Source organism: Neomonachus schauinslandi, chromosome 5, assembly GCF_002201575.2.
Source record: "Neomonachus schauinslandi chromosome 5, ASM220157v2, whole genome shotgun sequence".
Classification (NCBI taxonomy): domain Eukaryota; kingdom Metazoa; phylum Chordata; class Mammalia; order Carnivora; family Phocidae; genus Neomonachus; species Neomonachus schauinslandi.
In genome coordinates, this window is record NC_058407.1 from 10,098,392 (window position 1) to 10,112,897 (window position 14,506).

At 40.5% G+C, this 14,506-nt stretch overlaps 1 protein-coding gene across 2 annotated transcripts in view; it reads left to right on the forward strand.

Annotated features, from left to right (window-relative positions):
* Positions 1-242: 242 nt before the first annotated feature.
* The window catches only part of DMC1 (DNA meiotic recombinase 1), a 38,911-nt gene continuing 24,647 nt past the window's right edge, over positions 243-14,506 (forward strand). Inside the window, exons 1-7 of one of the 2 annotated variants that reach the window (XM_021687669.1) lie at positions 243-293; positions 1,561-1,605; positions 2,539-2,685; positions 5,511-5,593; positions 9,477-9,529; positions 11,509-11,550; positions 12,629-12,701. In XM_021687669.1, coding sequence (XP_021543344.1) covers positions 243-293; positions 1,561-1,605; positions 2,539-2,685; positions 5,511-5,593; positions 9,477-9,529; positions 11,509-11,550; positions 12,629-12,701 — 494 coding nt within the window. The remainder of the gene's footprint in view (positions 294-1,560; positions 1,606-2,538; positions 2,686-5,510; positions 5,594-9,476; positions 9,530-11,508; positions 11,551-12,628; positions 12,702-14,506) is intronic. The other variant, XM_021687670.1, reaches the window with a different exon arrangement.

The window sequence follows — 14,506 nt, forward strand, 5'->3', positions numbered from 1 at the left end:
ATTTTCAGGAAAAGGAGTAGAAACTAAGTCCCCACCCTCACATACATACACCCATGAAAGAAATAATGTCCTGTGCCCAGCAAAAAGAAGATAGGCTAGTTCAGTCATTCTAAACTAAATGTTTCTCTAATTGCTCAAGGAAGTCTCTGGGCAAAGGGTTTTGTACTATATGATCTATACTTCTTAAATAATATTTCTTATTTTCCCAGAAGTGATTATTTTTCTGCTGCTCACCTTTCAAGATGAAGGAGGATCAAGTTGTGCTGGAAGAACCAGGATTCCAAGATGAAGAGGTATGGCTAGAATGTTGAAATATGAGTGGACGTTCAGTCATTCCACAAAAATGAAGTTCCTTCTCTGTTTGCTATTATTTTTAGAAACTGAGAGTGGAAAGAAAGCATAGTTCTAGAGAGAGGCAATATTACAAATATGTAACAACTTGTTTGGCAAGGGGTGCTAAGATTAGCTACTTAGCAACTAGCATGAAAGTATTTTAATAACCTAACAACTGGTGCAGCCATAATGGTATCAATGCATGCTGGTACCGAATAGCAGAGGAAGGAGTTCAAAGTCTGGTGGGGCAGAAAGTTGAGAAAACATATATATATATATTTTTTTAAGATTTTATTTATTTGCGAGAGAGAGAATGAGAGACAGAGAGCATGAGAGGGAGGAGGGTCAGAGGGAGAAGCAGACTCCCCGCTGAGCAGGGAGCCCAATGTGGGACTCCATCCTGAGACTCCAGGATCATGACCTGAGCCGAAGGCAGTCGCTCAACCAACTGAGCCACCCAGGCGCCCAGAAAACATATTTTTTTTATTTATTTTTATTTTTTAAATTTTTTAAAGAATTTATTTATTTATTTGACAGAGAGAGACACAGCCTGAGAGGGAACACAAGCAGGGGGAGTGGGAGAGGGAGAAGCAGGCTTCCCGCGGAGCAAAGAGCCCAATGCGGGACTCGATCCCAGGACCCTGGGATCATGACCTGAGCCGAAGGCAGACGCTTAACGACTGAGCCACCCAGGCGCCCGAAAACATATTTTTTAAAAGGTTAAATGTTGTTCCACTCCTTTGGGTTAAGGTCTTAAAAATCTGGACAGGACATGACAAAAATATTGGGCTTCCCAGCCCTTTCAGTGTTGGTGCATCTTCTAAGTATGTAACAATGTTTTTTTGTTTGTTTGTTTTTGTTTTTGTTTTTTTAAAAAATATTTATTTATTTGAGAGAGAGAGAATGAGAGAGAGCACATGAGACGGGGGACGGTCAGAGGGAGAAGCAGACTCCCCGCCGAGCAGGGAGCCCAATGCGGGACTCGATCCGAGGACTCCAGGATCATGACCTGAGCTGAAGGCAGTCGCTTAACCAACTGAGCCGCCCAGGCGTCCTGTAACAATGTTTTTGAAAAAACTTTATTGATCATAACTCGATCTGTCTAGAGAAGTGGAATTTGAGGCATTTTGGAGTGCCTCATAATATTGAATTAACTCTTTAAAAGATATGATACAATTGGATATGAAGAATCAAAGCTCCATTTTTTTTCTGTTCCATCTCCTTCAGGAATCTTTGTTTCAAGACATTGACCTGTTACAAAAACATGGAATTGTAAGTATTTTTTCAATTTTCAATGTAAGTAATTTTTCAGTATGAAATTGTTCAATTCAGGGTTCCTCAGCCTTGACCCTATTGACATTTGGGACTGGGCAATTCTTAGTTGGGGGGGGGCTGTCCTGTGGATTTGTAGGGTGTTTAACAGCATCCCTGGCCACTGACCACTTATTATATGCCAGTATCACCCCTCTTAGTTATGACAACCAAAAATTTCTCCAGACATTGTCAAGTGTCCTAAGGGGGCAAAACTGCCCCTAGTCAAGAACCACTGGTCCAACTGAGGTATTCAGAGCTACCTACCTCTGTCTTCATCAACAGAAAATTCAGTTCTGTGGCAGGTGATTAGAGTAAATGATGTTGACTGATATTGGACTTTGAGTAAGTAGATGAATTTCAACAGCAGTTCACTGATAGTAAAACTTCTCTGACATTATCTTTTGAAGTCCTCACATTTAATCTCTTTCAGTTGGATTTAGAAAATAGGAGCAAGAGAAAAATCCTGGTCCTTTGGTGATGTAGTTATTTGCATTCCCCAAGGGCAGAGGGAAAAAAATTTAATTTTAAAAGAACATATTCATAATGAAGTTCTCTAGAAGGAAAGAGATGAACTGAGGGGGTGAACGTGTGATAAATTTGCTAGCTTTTCCACCAACAGACTTTTCTTTTGAATTCCTTGTTACATTGCCAGGGTCTCACTAACATTCTTGGGAAATCAGGGCACAGCCAGAACATTTGGCAGCGTGCTGGGTATGTTCTACTCAGATATTTCCAGAACATTTGGCTACATGGTGGGTGGGTTCCACCTGGCTGCTTGTATAAAATTGGCATCGTGGTGGAAGGAGATGGACACAAAAGCACATGACATAGTATGGGAGCCTTGCAGGCTGGCATTTTATCGATCTGCTGCACCCATTCTTTTATTTACAGAATGTGGCTGACATTAAGAAACTGAAGTCAGTAGGAATCTGTACCATCAAAGGGATACAGATGACAACAAGAAGAGCACTATGCAATGTCAAAGGGCTCTCAGAAGCAAAAGTGGACAAGATTAAAGAAGCAGCCAACAAACTTATTGTAAGCAAAATCAATTCTTTGTTATTTTAGCTTAGAAGGGCCCCATGAGTCTCTGTAGCCTTTCTCACTGAGTGCTAGAAACTTGTCATGAACACCAGAAACTACTGTGGGAACTCTGAATTTCTATAGATCACAATCTGTTATAATCCTCATGTTAACTTTTTATCACTTCAGTTTCAAAGCAACAACAATTAAGTTCTGACAGATTGAGACAGGTGTTAAGAGACTTGAACACTCTAAAGGTAATTATTTTTACCAAAACTTTTTTTTGGTCTCCTTTTTTTTTTTTTTTTTAAAGATTTTATTTATTTATTTGAGAGAGAGAGAGAGAGAGAGAAACAGCATGAGAGGGGATAGGGTCAGAGGGAGAAGCAGGCTCCCCGCCGAGCTGGGAGCCCGATGCGGGACTCGATCCGAGGACTCCAGGATCATGACCTGAGCCGAAGGCAGTCGCTTAACCAACTGAGCCACCCAGGCGCCCTTGGTCTCCTTTTATATTAATTTTTCTCCCTTTCTGTTTCTCTGCTTTAACTCCTCCTTATTTTTGCTTTGTCTCCTCAAATATTGTATCTTTCGTTGTTGCAAAGCACTCAGCACCAAAGAAGTTGCCCTCTCCTAGTATAGGCCAGTCGGTAAGAGAGCATTGGGTTAGAAATAAACTACCAGTGTGGGTCTACATGTGTACAGTCAAGATAAATAGGACGAAGAATATGCTCACTGAGGCAGATGAGCTAAAGCTGAGCTGAACTCACACCTTGTAGCTGGCCCACAGACTGTGAGCGGCCCATGCAGCTGAGAGGCTCCGAGCAAAAACATATGCCTTTGACTCGAGCTTTTGTGTTAAACTTTTGGGGGCCAAGGGAGGCACTAGCTCTGGCAACAGTAATGTGCAGAATGATAGGCACCGAGTCTCTCTCTTTGCAGAACAAGTCTCTCCATGTCTACATATGTATGTAAGGGTCTCACTCCTAGCAAGTCCTAGAAGCTCTCTTCACTGACAGCCATTTGATTGCCTTCCCCAGAGGCAGTTGAGTGATGACATTGGCAGTATGGTCCTGAACTTGGAGAGGACCTCGCTGAACTGCTCTGAACCCAGCTCAGTTGCTCTAACTTCTGAGTAAACTCAGGCAATATACTCACAGGCCAAATCCACAATTGCCCTAGAGCAGTACCCAGAGTTTGCAAAACTGCCAATTTATAGCTCATAGGCGTTGGTCTTATTTTCTTTGCAAACTAAATCCCATTATCAAAGAAAAGAATCCCTCTCCTTCTCAAGCATCCACTACTATACCCAGAGTCTGCATCCTTTCTTTTTTTTTTTTATTTTTTTAAATTTTTTAAAAGATTTTATTTATTTGAGAGAGAGAAAGCATGAGAGGGGGGAGGATCAGAGGGAGGAGCAGACTCCCCGCTGAGCAGGGAGCCCCATGCGGGACTCGATCCCGGGACTCCAGGATCATGACCTGAGCCGAAGGCAATTGCCCAACCAACTGAGCCACTCAGGCGCCCAGTCTGCATCCTTTCTTAACTAAAGCTGTTTATTCTTAGAAAGAGATTGAGAGAGAGAGAGAGGGAGGGATGGAGGGAGGGGGAGAGAGAAAGAGAAAAAAGAGAGAGAGAGAGGTTAATTTCATAGTACAGTGGTTCCAAACATTGGTGTGTATCAGAATGACCTGGAGTGGCTAATAAAGAGCACATAGGCCCAGACTCATTGAAATAGGATAGGGCCTGGGTTGTTTCTTTTTTTTTCTTAAGAGTTCTGAATTTAAACATTTTATTTATTTATTTATTTATTTTAGAGGATGGGGGAGGGGCAGAGGAAGAGGGAGAGAGAGAATCCCAAGTAGGCTCCATGCCCAGCGTGGAGCCCGACATGGGGCTTGATCCCACAACCCGGACATCATGACCTGAGCCAAAATCAAGAGTCACTCAACCGACTGAGCCACCCATGTGCCCCCACCTGGGCTTTCTTAACCCCCTGTCAAGTTCTCCAAAGTTTGAGAACCACTGTCATAGTTTAAAACAAAAAGGGAAATACATTAGGGGCACCCGGGTGGCTCAGTTGGTTAAGCATCTGCCTTTGGCTCAGGTCATGATCCCAGGGTCCTGGAATTGAGTCCCAAATCAGGCTCCCTGCTCAGTAGAGAGCCTGCTTCTCCCTCTTCCTCTGTCCCTCCCCACTGTTCGTGCTCATGCACTCTCTCTTTCTATCTCAAATAAAATCATTTTCTTTTTTTTTTAAAGGGAAATACATTAGACCATGTCATTAGAGCACATCAGGGCCTGTTCTCACTACTTATACTACTGCATCAGCTGTAGTTCATTGATTTGTCAAATAAGTAGTATTTCTACCATTGCAATACATTGTCTCATGAATAGTAAACACTGGAATTTCTGTGCTCCTTGAAACTTCCAGAGCTAGGGGAAAATGATGCTGTTCAATGAAATCAATGGAATCATTTGGTAAAATACCATTTTGCTTTATGCCATAAATATACCTCATTTAAACTTTACAGCTACCCTACGAGAGAGACACTATTCTTATCCTGATTTGACCCAAAAGAGGAAATTGAAGTACAGCAAGATTAAGTAGTTTACCCCAAATCATACGACTAGTAAGTAGATTACAGACTTATTTTGAACCTAGATAGGGTAGCTCCAGAGCCTGTTTTCTTAACCATGATCTCGTGCTGCCTTCAAAGACAAATGAACTGTAGCTCATATCAAATGATGACTCTGATAATCAAATAGAGAATTTTGGGCAGCATTTGAAATAAAACCATCATCTTATACCCCTTTGAACCTTTCCTTTTGTCTTTCTGTAGGAACCAGGATTCTTGACTGCCTTTGAGTATAGTGAGAAGAGAAAGATGGTTTTCCATATCACCACTGGGAGCCAGGAATTTGAGTGTGTATCTCATATTTTTTACAACCACTAGACACAGTCTTGGGAATATTGTATCTCTTTTCTTGAGTTTGTTAGAAATAGCTTCTTTTGGGCGCCTGGGTGGCTCAGTCGTTAAGCGTCTGCCTTCAGCTCAGGTCATGATCCCAGGGTCCTGGGATCGAGTCCCACATCGGGCTCCCTGCTCGGCAAGAAGCCTGCTTCTCCCTCTCCCATTCCCCCTGCTTGTGTTCCTGTTCTCGCTATTTCTCTGTCAAATAAATAAATAAAATCTTTAAAAAAAAAAGAAAAGAAAAAGAAATAGCTTCTTTTTCTGAAGTAATAGTTTTTTTTTCTTTCTGAAGGTCTACTGAAGCAAACAAATTCCAGACGATTTGTAGAAGCAGGATTAAATTTGTTACAAAAAATTCAGACCCAAAATATAAGTAGTTTCTGAATCAGCCTGTATTTTAAAAACCATCTTGAAAATCAGTTTAACTTTTCATTTCCTTTTCTTCTTGTTGATAAAGGAAATTCCATTTCACTTTTGGCTTTACTTAAAAATCAGTCATTTAGGTTGAATATTCTAGAAGAAATAATCCAGTGCTTTTTTTGCTCTTTAGCAAGAGCAGCTTTTTTTTTTTTTTTTTTAATTTATTTATTAGAGAGAGAGAGCGCAAGAGGGGGTAGGGTTAGAGGGAGAAGCAGACGCCCCGCCGAGCAGGGAGCCCGATGTGGGACTCGATCCTGGGACTCCGGGATCATGACCTGAGCCGAAGGCAGTCGCTTAACCAACTGAGCCACCCAGGCGCCCAGCAAGAGCAGCTTTAACTTCCCTTTTTATTTACTATCTCATGATTCCTGAGACATAGTTATCATCTTCCTAATGCAAGTTGTCTAAATTGTGGGGTTCCCCCCCCACCTTACTAGGCAGAATTCCTAGTTGTAGGTTAGATGAGTGGCCAAGAGCAATTTGAACAAAAGCAGTATTTCCACAAAATAGTCCTCAAAACCCTGTCCTCACAAGATATTCCAAGAAAAAAGGATTTCATAGTCAAATATTGCATCCAATTGGATGTCTATCAGGCAGTTCAGACTTCATAGGTCCAAATCCAAACTTCTGTTATCTGTCCCAGATCTGCAGCTCCCAAAGCCTCTCTCATCTCAGATCCGCCTCTTTTCTGATCCTCAGAACTAAAACCTTGGTGTCATCTTGGCACTTTGTTTTTTTTCCTCTCACACCCTAACTCTTACTCATTAAGGAATCCTGTCTGCTCTACCGTCAACAACAAACCACTCAGTTTCTTCAACAAATAAATTATAAGGAATCAAAAAACAGATGAAGTCAGTGTTGACCTAGAGATTAAAAGAGATTTAAAAGACATATTACCTAGGGCGCCTGGGTGGCTCAGTCGTTAAGCGTCTGCCTTCGGCTCAGGTCATGATCCCAGGGTCCTGGGATCGAGTCCCACATCGGGCTCCCTGCTTGGCGGGAGGCCTGCTTCTCCCTCTCCCACTCCCCCTGCTTGTGTTCCTGCTCTTGCTATTTCTCTGTCAAATAAATAAATAAAATCTTTAAAAAAAAAAAAAAAAGACATATTACCTAATCCCCAATATGTGGATTTTATTTGGATCCTGGTTCAAGCACAGTATTAAAAAATAAGATATGTATGAGACAGTTGGAAAATTGAACACTTACTATATAGTTGATATTAAGGAATTACTACTTTTTTAGGTAATAATGATAATATGATTATCTTTAAAATAAGAGTGTTCATCTTTTAGGGATACCTATTGAAATATTTAGGATGAAATGATATGTTGTCCAGCATCTGCTTAAAATAATATGAAAAGGGAGGGAAGTAGTTGGAGGTTTATATGAAAAAAGATTGACCATGAGTTCATAGTTGATAATTGTTGAAGCTAAGTGAGAGGTACATGATGGCTCATTATTATACTGTTTTTGTCCACTTTAGTTTATGTTCGAAACTTTCCACTATAATGTTTATATATTTTTCCTATGTGTGTATATATGTGTGTTTAGAAAAAAAAAAGAGGAAATAATGAATTCAATTAATTCTCCACTACCTCCTCCACTGTTACCTTACTCATTTAAATTACCTATTAACATCTCCTCTGGAGTATTATAATAACTTCTAGCTTCTCTCTTTTTCAGACCTTGCCCCTACTGTTTATTCTTCACACAGGAGCCAGAATGATCCCTTTAAAACTTAGGTCAGGGGCCCTGGGTGGCTCAGTTTGTTGAGCATCCAACTCTTGTTTTTGGCCCAGGTCATGATCTCTGGGTAATGGGATTGAGCTTGTTCTCAGGCTCCATGCTCAGTGGGGAGTCTGCTTGGGATTCTCTCCCTCTGCCCCTCCCCCCACTCTCTCTTAGAAAAAGAAAAAACAACAACAAACTTAGGTCAAATAATGACATTTCTCTGCCCAAAACTATTCTAATGACTCATCATCTCAGAGCAAAAGCCAAAATCCTCTCTAATCTAATCTCATCCTTTATTCTTTTCTCAGTTTGCTGTGCACCAACCACACTGACTTCTTTGCTATTCTTAGAACATGCCAGATACACTCCTGCCTCAGGGCCTTTGCACTTACCATTTCCTCTGCCTGGAACACATTTTCCTCCTATATCTACATGGCTTGCTGTCATCTCTTTCAGATCTTTGCTATAAAATGTCCACTTCTCAGTGAGGTTTCTCTGGTCACTTTATTTAAATATTTAAACTCCCAATAATAAAATAAAATTAAAAAATAAATAAACTCCCTGCCTTCATCCTCTGCACTTCTTATCTCCTTTCTAGATCTAATTTTTATTCATACCATTTAATAATATCTGACATACCACATATTTTATTTATTTACTTACCTAATACTGTTCATTGTCTGTTCTCCCACTAAATGTATATTCAGTTGACTTTTATTTTTTTTTAAAGATTTTATTTATTTATTTGAGAGAGAGAGAATGAGAGACAGAGAGCACGAGAGGGAAGAGGGCAGAGGGGGAAGCAGACCCCCTGCCGAGCAGGGAGCCCGATGCGGGACTCGATCCCGGGACTCCGGGATCATGACCTGAGCCGAAGGCAGTCGCTTAACCAACTGAGCCACCCAGGCGCCCCAGTTGACTTTTAGAAACATAGTCCCAAGCACAACATGAACAACCCAGTTAATAATTAAGACCAGTTGTTCAAGCTCCAGTTCAGTTCTAATACATTTTTTTTTTTAAGATTTTATTTATTTATTTGAGAGAGAGGATGAGAGAGAGCACATGACGGGGGAGGCTCAGAGGGAGAAGCAGACTCCCTGCCAAGCAGGGAGCCCGATGCGGGACTCGATCCAGGGACTCCAGGATCATGACCTGAACCGAAGGCAGTCGCTTAACCAACTGAGCCACCCAGGCGCCCTCCAGTTCAGTTCTAAAGAATAATGAGACTTAAGTCTATATAGCACATTTCCTATTGGTACCCTCAAGTAAGAGCAAGGACAGCAGGGTTTATATGTCGTTTTGTTGATCCATCCTGCCCATATACAGCAGAATCTGTGGTCTAAAGAGGTAGAGTGTCATTTGTTCTGCCAAGAATTCCTGTTCATGGTGGATGGATAGATAGATATGACACAAATGGTACACTTTCTCCTTTCTTTTTTTTTTTTTTTAAGATTTTATTTATTTATTTGAGACAGAGAGAATGAGAGGGAGGAAGGTCAGAGGGAGAAGCAGACTCCCTGCGGAGCGGGGAGCCCGATGCGGGACTTGATCCCGGGACTCCAGGATCATGACCTGAGCCGAAGGCAGTCGCCTAACCAACTGAGCCACCCAGGCGCCCCACTTTCTCCTTTCTTGATCTCTCTATTTCTGTTTCTTTTACTAATGCTTACTTTCTATTTCCAGTAAGTTGCTAGGAGGTGGAATTGAAAGCATGGCAATCACAGAAGCTTTTGGAGGTAGGTGGAACCGTAATATTTTGTTATATGAAAAAAATTATATATACACACATACATATATAATAAAAAAAACAACCAATAGTACATTGTATATCTACTTTGAAACTTATGTTGAAATATCAATTATAGGATCATTCTGGGCTTAAAATACATTCCAACGGGCGCCTGGGTGGCTCAGTTATTAAGCATCTGCCTTCGGCTCAGGTCATGATCCCAGAATCCTGGGGTCGAGCCCCGCATCGGGCTCCCTGCTCAGCGGGAAGCCTACTTCTCCCTCTCCCACTCCCCCTGCTTGTGTTCCCTCTCTCACTGTGTTTCTCTATCAAATAAATAAATAAAATCTTAAAAAAAAATACATTCCAACATTAACAGAGAGGCCTTGTTGGCATTTGTCATCTTTTTATCTCTGACTTCCATAGAAGAAAAGAGAATTTTCTTTTTCTCATTCCTTCAGAAGGTAGTTGGATAATGAGACCAATCTTATTTCTAGGATACGCATGTTCCATGAAACATAGTAGATTTTTTCTTCCCTGATTCTATCTTCTATTTTTCTTTTTTTTTTTTTAAGATTTTATTTATTTATTTGACACAGAGAGTGAGAGAGCACAAGTAGGGGGAGTGGCAAAGGGAGAGGGAGAAGCAGGCACCCCACTGAGCAGGGAACCCGACGCAATGCGGGGCTCAATCCCACTACTCTGAGATCATGACCTGGGCCAAAGGCAGCCACTCAACCAACTGAGCCACCCAGGCACCCCTCTGCTTTTCTTCATAACAATTCATTCATAGCTATTTTATATGCTGTGCCTGCGATTCTAGTATCTGCAATCCTTGGGGAACTAGTCTGTTTTTTGTTGTTGTTGTTGATGTTTCTGTTGACATAGAGAAATAAATCTGGTTTTTATTATTTCTGTTGACTGTCAGGCTTAGTGGCTTACTCTCTTGTGTACTTATTGATATTTGTGAGCTTATTGCCTGATTTTGATCTATGGGAGCTCACTGGACCTAAACTGGTGAGTGGGGAAGTTTTTCTCCGGAGAGAATTTGCTTTTGTTGGGAGGTAGGGCATGCCACCAGTCTGAGACTACTTCAGCTTTCCTTTGAGGATCTCAGTGCAATGGGACAACCCAAGGCTCTCCTTCCTTGTAGTAGGGTTTTAAACTTTCATTTATATGACTAAGATGAAAAAGCTCAGTATTTTTTTCCCCATATAGGGAAAACCCATTCTTTCCTACTGTATATTTTTTTCCTGTGAGTCTCTTTTACTACTCACACAAACACTTCACTTCTGACACTTCTGGTCACCAAATATATGGACGTTTCCCCCCACAACAACAAGCAATTCTTGGACACCTGCAGGGTATCCAAGAATTCAGGTCAATTCTGACACTATACCCAGAGGTAGCATCAGATTCCACAGGCTAAGTAAGGGCTCAGTCCTGTAAGAATCCCCCTACCTGTCCCCTGCCTTCAGATGCCAGTTACAAGCCCAGGTTATTACCAGTGCTTCTGACCAACCAGCTATAGGTCCAAAATTCCAATGTCCCCTTCCTTGGGTTTGATTGGTTTGTTAAAGCAGCTCACAGAACTCAGGGAAACACTTACTCATGTTTACCAGTTTATTAAAGGATATGACAAAGGATACAGATGAACATTTAGAGAGAAAAGATGAGTAGAAAAAGGTATAAGGGAAGAGGTGTGGAGCTTCCATGTCCTCTTTTCTATTATCTCACAATGACTAATCCTAAGGAAAACTTGGTTTAAATAAATTTTTTCTAAAGTACAGTTCTGTGAACAGATACCTTTAAAAAGTTATTTTTACCACTGTTATTTGTATTGCAGGATCCATCCATGACACAGTGGTACTTTATGTGTAAGATTTGACAGTTGGAAAGAAAATCATACTCTGAGACTGTATTTTATTCTTTATGAAAATATCTAGAAATTAACTATGTGGCTTTGGTTTTTTCTATATTTCACAGAATTTCGTACTGGAAAAACCCAGCTCTCTCATACCCTCTGTGGTAAGGATACATAACAACCACAATAACGATAATAATCATAGCAGTCACTTACTGATTTACTTTGTACTTGGTACTTTATATAATCTCATGTAACCTGAAATTTACAAGGAAATGAAACTGCCCATGGTTACACAAATACCAAAGCCAGTCTTTGAATGTGTGATGCTTGAGGTAATGTTATATGTGCTACACTCTGAACACCTGAATGGAAACAAGGAGGAAGTGAATGGGTATATGAATATAGTGTTGTTGGTGGGGAGAGGCCCTCACTGTCCATTTTACCCATTCCAGCTTTTCTATATTCTATCGACAAGAATGTCACAAAATCAGTTGAGACCTAGAATCTCTAACTTTACATGAAGTAAAGTTGGCCTTAAGATTTAAAAGTAAATTTTTCTAAAACAAAATAAACAAAATACCTCCTTTTGTACAAAGGTGTTACTGTGCATTTCTTTGACCTAAGCAGAAGGAGCATGGGCACGCAGTTAAGAAGCAGATTCTGGAATCAAAATACCTAGCTCCAGTCTTGGCTCTACTATTAATAACTGTGTGACCTTGGGCAAGTTGCTTCACCTTTCTAATTTTCCCCATCAGTAAAATAGGAATAATGATAGTGCCAAATTTAGGGTTGTTTTGAAAGATAAATGAAATAATACATGAACCTAATATAAAGAAATTCTTTAGTGTTATTTAATAATACTTATAATGCAAATGCATTTTAAAATTTGACATGCATTAATTGAAAGGTTACTTAAATGAGTTATAAAGCATAAATTATATTTGTGATTGTTTCTTATAGGAAGAAAGTAATAAATTCTATTCTTTAGGAGAACTAAAAATTGTGAGATATATTGACATTCTTTGTTGAACTACCATGCTGATGGAATACTTATGGTTTTACCACTGGTTAGTAATATAAAAATATAATATGCTGTTTAGAAACTAAAGGATCATGACTTTTTGCCAGATTGACGAAAGAGTTGCAACCAACATAAATCCTATGTTAATTTATATATTTAGTTGTGCAAAGTTTATTCATTTCTATTAATATTATTTCATTTTTTTAATTGCTTCCTAGTGACAGCTCAACTTCCAGGAGCAGGTGGCTATTCAGGAGGAAAGATTATCTTCATTGATACAGAAAATACTTTGTAACCTTTTTATTTAAATAAGTTGCTAGCATAATAGTGTGATGTAGTAATGTTACTACAAAGAAAGTTTAAAATATATCATTTGTATAATCATCCCCTAAACCAGCAATAATGAGAAAAGCCACAGGGAAATCAGTTGTTGGTAAAGTTTTCAAATCACTTTTTATTTAAAAAGTTTCACTTCTCTAGATGTGTTTGGTGTAAAATTCACCAAATGAATACATGAGAGGAACTTATATTTTATTTGGTTTTTTTTAAGATTTTATTTATTTATTTGACAGAGAGAGAGAGAGAGAGGGAACACAAGCAGGGGGAACGGCAGGGAGAGGGAGAAGCAGGCTCCCTTGTTGAGCAGGGAGCCCGATGCGGGGATCGATCCCAGGACCCTGGGATCATGACCTGAGCCGAAGGCAGACGCCCAACCGAGTGAGCCACTCAGGTGCCCCTATTTTATTTGTTTTTAATCCTCTTACTTCTCCAAAGATGGTACTTAGTAGTTAGGAAGAAGATTGTTGACTCACTCAAAGTCATGGTTCAAAATAAAGGGAAAGGAAAGAAGAGAACAAAAGCACAGAAAGGAAAAAGGCAGAACCTTACTGGTCACGGAAAGAATTGTAGTTTAATTGAAATGTAAGATGTTTCAGAATTAAGGCTGGAAAGCTGATTTGGGTCTTAGATATGAAGGGCTTTAAAATCAGATGGTGGGGGCACCTGGGTGGCTCAGATGGTTGGGCGTCTGCCTTCGGCTCAGGTCATGATCCCAGGGTCCTGGGATCGAGTCCCGCATCGGGCTCCCTGCTCCTTGGGAGCCTGCTTCTCCCTCTGCCTTTCTCTCTCGCTCTGTCTCTCATGAATAAAAAAAAAAAAAAAATCAGATGATGGGTATAAATTGATACTTTTGCAATATTCTAGGCAAGAAATAAGAGCTTGAGCTAGGCTGGAGGCGGGAGGAATAAAAAGAAAAGAACAAGGGGCGCCTGGCTGGCTTAGTCAGTGGAGCATGTGATTCTTGACCTCAAGGTTGTAGGTTCGAGTCCCATGTTGGGTGTAGAGATTACTTAAAAATAAGAATCTTTTTTTTTTTTTTAAGATTTTACTTATTTATTTGACAGAGAGAGACACAGTGAGAGAGGGAACACAAGCAGGGGGAGTGGAGAGGGAGAAGCAGGCCTCCCGCCAAGCAGGGAGCCTGATGTGGGGCTTGATCCCAGGACTCTGGGACCATGACCTGAGCCGAAGGCAGACGCTTAACGACTGAGCCACCCAGGGGCCCCTAAAAATAAGAATCTTAAAAAGAAAAAAGGGACAAGAAATATTGGGGAGGAAAATTGATAGGACTTGATGACTATATTTGGTAGACAAAGGAAAGAGAGGTTTGAGAAACTACTGTCAGGTTTTTTGTCTTATAATGGGAGAATAATGACTCTAAAGACAGAACTGGGAAGATCATGTTTCAGACAAAAGGTGTGTTTCATTTCAGTGTGTTAAATATGAACAGGAGGACATCCACATGGCAGTTGGAAATGTTGGACTCTGTCTGAGAAGGGCCAGAGATATAGATGGAATAAACAGAAGGGCAAGAGAACTTAGAAGAGAGGAGAACTGAGAACATAACTTCCCAGTGTGCCTAAGTTTAGGAAGTGGGACTAAAAAAGAGGATGCCATAGAGACAGAGGAAGTAGGAGAAAATCTGGTTGTAGAAGCTGAGCAAAGGAAAGTTTCAAGAAGAAAAGTGTAGTCAGCACTGTTCCACGAAGAGAGAAAGAAGGCACAAACTGAGAAAGATCACTGAGGTTTGAAATTAG